We start from the raw sequence: 8109 nt of genomic DNA, 5'->3' as shown, positions 1-8109 counted from the left end.
TTGTTCAGACAGACGTATTTCAACAATAAACAATCAATGCTTTTTTTTCTTTTTCTTTTTTTAATTAAATGTCCTAATAAATAAATAAAATCTATACCATCTCAAGCAAAAACCTGCGGTCTTGGGAAATGAAGCCAATTCAGAAGTGCTTAAAAACTACAATTCCTCAACTGGCCACTTGAGGCTGGCTGCAGAAATTCAGATTAGATTAGATATACTTACATATTTATTCATCCCACCACGGGGAAATTCACTTGTAACAGCAGCAAGATATAGAAACAAAAGTAGAAAAGGCCAAAACAAAACAAACACACAATAAACAGACAGAAATATCTAAACTACACAATAACCACGAAAAAGTAATCAGCCTTCAAAAACAGACAAGTACTAAGGACAAGAGTTGCATTATATATAAAGAGTATTGTAATGTAAAGTGACCATAGTATAAGTACTCTTGCAAAGAAAGTGACCATAATGTAAATAATAGTGTTATTTCAAGAGTGGTGACCATAATATAAATAGCATTACAAAAATAAGTGACCAGATAAATAGTGAGTCAGTCTCCATAAGTGCACATATTAAAAAGTCTTCACAGCAGAGATGTTTACAGCCTGGTGCACAAACGTTTTTCTTTTGTCTCTGTCGCTTATTTCCCCTTTCAAATGATATTAAGGCTTGAAGTTGTGCATGATTAACGGCATGGCCGCTTTGATTGTGTCATGTTCGTTTTTTTGTTTTTGTTTTTTTGAGAAAGGACATTAAAGGAAGAGTTGTCCTCCACTTCTTTTATTTGACAGAATAACACAGCTGTGGGTCTGATCTGCTTCACTTGAAAGCTCTGCTGGATCAGGCTTCGGAAACCTACAGGTGACATCACAAAGTTACATGGTGCAGAAAGAGTGGGAATAACAGAGACGGTGTTTAACCAACATGATTAAACCTTTTGTTATTTCTTGGGAGAAAAATGACACAATATTGCTTTAAAGTCTAAATGAGCTCTGTGGATCTACAGTGAGAGCGGGTCCTCTAACATAACATCCTCTAACATGACATGNCTCTGCCGCTTATTTCCCCTTTCAAATGATATTAAGGCTTGAAGTTGTGCATGATTAACGGCATGGCCGCTTTGATTGTGTCATGTTCGTTTTTGTTTTTGTTTTTTTGAGAAAGGACATTAAAGGAAGAGTTGTCCTCCACTTCTTTTATTTGAGAGAATAAGTAAATAACACAGCTGTGGGTCTGATCTGCTTCACTCGAAAGCTCTGCTGGGTCAGGCTTCGGAAACCCACAGGTGACATCACAAAGTTACATGGTGCACAAAGAGTGGGAATAACAGAGACGGTGTTTAACCAACATTATTTTAAACCTTTTGTTATTTCTTGGGAGAAAAATGACACAATATTGCTATAAAGTCAAAATGAGCTCTGTAGATCTACAGTGAGAGCGGGTCCTCTAACATAACATCCTCTAGCATGGCATGTTGAACCGCCATTTTTCTACAGTGGTCCAGAACAGACAAACCAAACACTGATCTATATAGTCCTTTTTCTTTCTATGTGAATTTGGCAGCCAGGATTTTTCCTGCATGCTTTGAAGAAGAGGGTGAGGCATGGGTATTCATCATTTGGTTGCAATCTGCAACTTGACTGCTGGGTGCCACTAAAACCCTACACACTGGACCTTTAAACAAGCTATAGTTGGCAGTAAGTAAGGCGCAGGTTATACAGACTTTACACCACAAAAGGTTTATTCTATTGTTTCAGATAAAGAGTAAACTTGAAGTAAGATCAGCTGTTGTTGGTAACTTAAAGTTTTGATATCTGCCATATTTTCTGCAGCCTGTCCTCTCAGGTGTGTCGTTTTCTAATCAAACAGCGACATCTCGTGGTCACTCCGGGTGTCTACAGGTCTGAGCAGCTACTCCCACACTACGTAGCGTTTCAGCGGATCTGGGATCTGGGCCGTCGGCTGGAGTGTTTTTTTTTTTTTTTAGGAGGCAGAAAAAACACGTAGCCACCCGGGTACGTTTGTAAACGGAGTGATATTGACTCTTGCTTGAAGCAAAAACAAAATGAATATTGACTAGATGTGACAAGGAGTCATCTGCGGTGGAGACACTTTTTTTTTTAGTTAGTTAGTTAACTTTGGATGGAGGAGTGTGTTTCTTTATCCAGCGCAGTCCAAACAGCACAGAGGCACTGAGGGGGATCGGAATTTACCGGTGACAAGTCTGAGAGGAGAGAGAGAGAGAAAAAAAAGAGGAAAAGAGGATCCACTCGTTACATAGAGCAACTTTTTGTGTTTATACTTGCTTTATTTTTATTGCAATCACAACCGAGATTTGAAGGCTGTAGTCGATGAAAAGTTCCTCCAGGAAAGTCAACTTTTTCCCCTTTTTTAGTTCTGCTTTAACTTTTCGAGCGCACAGCAGCTCCAACCATGGCGAAAAAGTATGATTTCCTTTTCAAGTTGCTGCTCATCGGGGACAGCGGAGTGGGCAAGACATGTCTGATCATTCGTTTCGCTGAGGACAATTTCAACTCCACATACATTTCCACCATCGGTACGAAATGTTTTCCTTCTTTAACCTTATACGACGTGTCTGCGCCAGCTTATGAGTGGCCTCTTTGAAACTTTTTGGGACATGAGTAAAGACCAATGTTTGTTTTATTTGATGCACAACACTGTACCAACTGGTTTCTCGGACTGTTTTCATGCCTGAACTAGTCCTCGCTCTGTCTCTCTCTCTCATTTTTTCTTTCATTCTGTGCCTTATCTTTTTTTTCTCCTTCTCCTGGTTGACTGCGTCTCTTCCCTGACCCTCTCCCCCATCTCTCCTTCAGATCTCATTCCTCTCACTTGGCTCTCAGAAGGTCCACCCACCCTCATTCCTATCTCTTTTACCATCTCTATGCTCCCAGTAGAGTGGTTGGCTCTCTTGAATTCATTTTTCCCCCCTCTCCCCCTCCTTGTTGTCTGTCTGTCTGTCTGTCTGTCAGCTTGTCCATCCAGCAGGAACAAAAACAAAACTCAAAGACAGCGTGTCCTACATGGCTGTGCGTCTTTCCTTTATGTCACAGAAGGGTCAAAAACACAGTGGGAATCAGTCTCCACCCGTGTGAGGGTGACCTATATATTCTGCAATGTGGGTGTGTGTGGTTTTTTTTTTTAGTTCATATCTGAACTATTTAACTCATTATCTGTTCTCTGTTTCTCCCCTTCTTCTCTTGTTGTCTCCTAGGCATTGACTTTAAAGTAAAAACCATTGAAGTGGATGGAAAGAAAGTGAAACTACAAGTCTGGTAAGAGAAGAACAGTTGGTCGCTTGTGTGGAAATCCTTTGTTTTGTGTTTCTATTTGAGCAGATAATGCTGAGTAAGCTTTATGCTTTATCTGGCTCATTTTCCTGAGAGGAAGGAGGAACCTCCCTCTTGTTCTTTAAATCAAGACTTTATGACCATCACACATGGCCACCACAGAGAGTCACTTCATGTCACACAAGGGTTACGTCACAGCAACATAAATCCAGTCATAAAATGGACAGTAAATGCACCGTGCTGCATTCTTCTACATCTCTAACCTCAGCTTGCTTTTGCCTGCAGTTGTGTCTTAAAGTTCTTGCTTGGTATGCATGCATCAGTGCACACTTTCTTACTCACTGTATGTGTGCTCTGTGCAGGGACACAGCAGGGCAGGAGAGGTTCAAGACCATTACGACAGCCTACTACAGAGGAGCCATGGTGAGCACAGGATGCCTGTAGAACAAGCGGACTGGATAATCAGGCTGACATCACTGCCCCCCCCTTTTGTGCTCGCTTTGTACCTTTCACTGACTCCTTAAATCCTCTCTCTTTGTCCCTCTCTTCGCTCCGTGCCAGGGCATCATCCTGGTGTACGACATCACAGACGAGAAGTCCTTCGAAAACATTCAGAACTGGATGAAGAGCATCAAAGAGGTGAGACGTGTTTCCACTCAGCCATGGCGAAGTCAACAAGGAAATAATTAAAAATAGTGTTTAGTCATTTGGATGCATGTTAGTCATGAGGGCCTTTACTCACTGCAACAATAAAGCTGGGGCATTTCACAGCTGGTGTTTATAAAGCACATTTCTGCTCTAGTTTTTACTGGAACTTCACATCAAAGCTATATCCAGCCATTATTAACCATCGATTAATTGCTTAGTTACTTTTTCGATTAATGAATTAATGGCTTTGCTTATAAATTAATCCCAGTGTGACGTCTTCAGATGTCTGAATGTCAGTTCAGAGCCCAGATTTATTAGTTTGTTTTTAGTATTAGTTTACAATCATATAAAGCAAGCAACATAAGCAACATAAAACATAAAACAACATAAAAGCAAGCATCAAATACTCACAGAGAATGGCTATTAAAATGATCATTCGGTTATCAAAATAGTTCACATTAAAAATCTTATCAATTGATGATCTAATCATCTCAGAAGAAGAAGCTCCATCCACATTAAGGTGTGTGTATTGTCAAGAGGAACTGGGACACATTGTTGCTAAGTATTTTTTAAGGTGTTTTTGGCTTTAATCAGTAGTCGATAGTTGAGTGGGGACATGAAACAAGCAGAGAAAGAGACAAAGGAAATGACCTGGGCTTGAACTGGGGATGTTTTGATTACAGTAATATGGGTCTTAACCACTGTTGTACCAGGAACCCTAATCCAATCATGGGTGATTGGGTGGACCACAGAGGGTTTGATTTTGTCAGATTTATCCGATTAAAGTTTAAGAACTGAAATGTCGTTAGTGGTGACCAACAGTGTGTGTGATTCTTTGTTTCACTCTCATAAAACAGCTTTTGATTGAACATAACTTGCAAAAACATAGACACTACTACACTCATTCTTTATCTGAGAGCATTTTATATTAAACTTTGGTTTTATTTTACCTGCTGGGGATGCATGGATGTAATAAAAAGGAAATGTGAATGCATTAAGACGGAGAATCCTCCCTCCATAGCCAAATAAAATCAAACTGGGTCTTCTCTAGATCTTTGTTAAATGAAATCCATCCATCCATTTTTTTCAACCGCTTATCCTTATCAGGGTTGCATTGGGTTGAAGCCTATCCAGCTGACAGTCAGGATGTCATGTTGGTCTTAAATATACTTTTCCTACAGAATAGCTGCGGTAGCGTAACTGTCTCGCATGTGCAGTTTGTTCTGGTTGTTAGATTCAGACTAGATGTAAAGATGTCTGCATTTCTTCGCTTTCATCAGCCCTTAAATGTTCTTTTTCTTAAGCAAACATTCTTGTAGACAAAGACTCAACTTTGTCCAATCAATTAACGGCATTCCTTCTTTCCCAGAATGCATCAGCTGGAGTCAGTCGAATGTTACTAGGTAATAAGTGCGACATTGAAGCAAAGCGGAAAGTTTCCAAGGAAACAGGAGAAAAGGTGAGATGACCCTCACGGAAATAAATGATAAATTATATAAATTATACATACCCTATTTGTTGTATTATTATGCAGTAACAGTAAAGCAGTGTCATTTGGAGAACGGTGAGTAGATGTGAGATTTATTGCACCATCATGCAGTCCAATGTGTATGAATAGAAATGACAAATGAAAAAGGGTGTGGTTGTTTGAGGAAGGCATGATTTCAATATACTCACTTTGCAGTTTAGATAAGAAGCAGGAAGTTGTTTTTATCCGTATCCTGATCTCCTGTAATCATGTCTGTGTCTGTCGTTGACAGTTGGCAAAAGATCACGGCATCAGGTTCTTTGAGACCAGTGCAAAGTCCAGCATTAACGTGGAGGAGGTGAGTCAGACCATAACCTCTGACTAAACAGTCAATGGAGCCGTTTATCTTTATCTTATGAGTGTGTTGTTTTTTAAGTTGTGGGTTAATATGCTATCAATGTCTTAACTTCATTTTCTCTCTCTCTCTTTTTACTTTTTTATGTTTACTTTAGTCTTTTCTGTCTTTGGCACGCGACATACTACAGAAATCCAGCAAAAAAACAGTAAGTCAGAACGGTTTTGCTAACCTAAACTGAAACATTTAGTCTTCCCTGTATATAGGACTTCATAAATACGCTTATAATTTCCTTTCTTTGTCTGTGTTTCCTTGTTTGACAGGGCCCCACAGGTCGAGAGGTGAAAATCACCAGCAGCACAGAGAAAAAATCCTCCAAATGTGTTCTTCTCTAGATAGGACACACAGGCCAGCAGACATAAGAAAGCACCATACAGATTTACAAACACATCAGTATTACTGGGGAGAAATACAGTACAGCAGGTTTTCTGTCTCCATCTGGTGGGCTCAAATGTCAAATGCATACACATGCTTCAATTTACTGTGTTTTTAAACTACCGGTATTCCCTTTACAAGTGTTTGTACCACCATGTTTAGTTAAGATCTGTATTTCTGCCCTGTAATTCTTTGGCTTATCACCACATTTATCATCTCTACAACTGTCACCGCTTTAGGTCTTGAAAGGACTGTTTTGCGATATTTGTTTGGACTGGTTAGCTATATAAAAAACACTCCAGTTCAATGGAACAGTGTCTTATGTGTGAGCACATACAGTGGTAGCATTTAGGAGCTCAGAAGCAGAAGATGAATTTGATGGGAAGTGTTTTGATTCACATATAGTACGCAGACACACACACATTGGCTCCTGGTTGTAGCATTTCCTGTTAAATTTTGTAGATTCTCTACTGGGTATGACCAATATAGATATAATTGGCAAACATATTATTTAATAAGTCATAAATTGGTTACCACATTCACTTTTGGTTAGTTCAGTGTTTTTCAAGGATTTTTTTATTATATATTACATCAACAGCACACACAAGTTGACATCCCATTGTTGCAGGGACGTATGAAATGAGACAGGAGACACATCCATACTTTGAGAATTGGTTAAATGTTTCAATAGTGTACAGTATTTTAATGCGTTCAACAGAATCTACATTATTACAGTCTATTACAGGGATGTTTTCTGGTTATTGTTGAAAACATCATGTCAGTTGTGTTGAGCCAAATCGCAAACAGTGTTGATAAACAAGTGTTGTTTTAACAGATGAATGCATTGAGGATGTGGAACATAGGAACAGAGATAAGTGCAATATGAGAAGATGAGTGGAGAGAGGAAAGAATGATGGATAATGCAAGTGCATGGACAGGATGTGAGGGAGGCGGCGGTGCTCACACGCCCCTCACTTTGAATTGATTTAGTGGGTCTTTGCTTTTATCTGAAGTGCCTGATAAATCTCTTACTAAACACTATCACACATTAGCTACATCTGACATGACATGTCTCCCTCTCTCATCATTTAAAATGACTCTGGTTACAGGTGCTCATTTGATCCTGACAGGCATACCTTTATCTACTTTTTATGCATTTCTTTCACACTCTATGTCTTTTTAGACCTGCCACAAGACTTTGTATGTAGTTTACAGACCTGCCGCTTGCTGAATAAAACATGATGAGTGTGTTGTAGTTTGAGTCTGTATGTTGGCATAGTAACATAATGAGAACATGTAGCTTGGATTCTTTGGACTATGTAGCTTGTTCATGATTTTTTTTAATGTTCTATTGTGAAAGATCTTAAGTTTTATTTATACAGCCCAAAAATGCAAATTCTTTACAAAATGCACATCATATGAAACAGTTTAGCCATAGATGCTTAATTCATAAAAGAAGAAATAATATTAGGTAGATATGTTGTAAACATACAGTATATGAAAAATATGGATCAGGAAGCTGTAAATTTGTATTGTAAGGTGTAATAATCAACAGCTTCAGCCTACAACTTCTCGGTCATTGCTATAACCTGTTTTAAACATTTATTGGTTATTTTGTGGCTGTTTAACCGTTCAGGTACATTAAAGTTTATGGTTTTGATATCCTAATGATCCTCGCTTAAAGACTGAAATAAAGATCAATTCAAGTAGTCAGGCAGCTTACTGTTAAATAGCAGAAGGTGGCTTTGTGTCTCAAGGACACTGACAGGACATCTGCGATAGACACAGCTCGGGTTAATACTAGGGCCTAAATTAGACCAGGCACCTATAGGACACTCTCACTAACAGGACCCCCTGCTGCCTTCTTCTTCTTCTTTTTTTTTTTT

General features: G+C 39.0%; 1 protein-coding gene across 2 annotated transcripts; it reads left to right on the top strand.

Moving 5' to 3' along the window:
- Positions 1-1974: 1974 nt before the first annotated feature.
- On the top strand, positions 1975-7478 carry rab13 (RAB13, member RAS oncogene family). 2 transcript variants are annotated; one of them, XM_010750375.3, is made up of 8 exons: positions 1975-2563; positions 3242-3302; positions 3680-3740; positions 3879-3956; positions 5335-5424; positions 5726-5791; positions 5946-5996; positions 6112-7478. In XM_010750375.3, the coding sequence occupies exons 1-8, from the start codon at positions 2440-2442 to the stop codon at positions 6181-6183; spliced, it is 603 nt and encodes a 200-aa protein (XP_010748677.1). In that variant the 5' UTR covers positions 1975-2439; the 3' UTR covers positions 6184-7478. The 2 variants fall into 2 exon arrangements, with proteins under 2 accessions (XP_010748677.1, XP_027143108.1); XM_027287307.1 differs by lacking the exon at positions 1975-2563 and adding an exon at positions 2834-3149.
- Positions 7479-8109: the final 631 nt, after the last annotated feature.

The sequence above is a fragment of the Larimichthys crocea genome, chromosome XIII (genome assembly GCF_000972845.2).
Source record: "Larimichthys crocea isolate SSNF chromosome XIII, L_crocea_2.0, whole genome shotgun sequence".
Classification (NCBI taxonomy): Eukaryota; Metazoa; Chordata; class Actinopteri; family Sciaenidae; genus Larimichthys; species Larimichthys crocea.
This window is presented reverse-complemented; position numbering and strand designations above follow the sequence as displayed.

Coding starts and splice junctions, on each gene's coding strand:
- rab13 (XM_027287307.1), top strand. CDS start 2,912: ATGCTCCCAGTAGAGTGGTTGGCTCTCTTGAATTCATTTTTCCCCCCT. Junction 3,303..3,679: donor AAAGTGAAACTACAAGTCTG/GTAAGAGAAGAA, acceptor TGCTCTGTGCAG/GGACACAGCAGGGCAGGAGA. Junction 3,741..3,878: donor CCTACTACAGAGGAGCCATG/GTGAGCACAGGA, acceptor GCTCCGTGCCAG/GGCATCATCCTGGTGTACGA.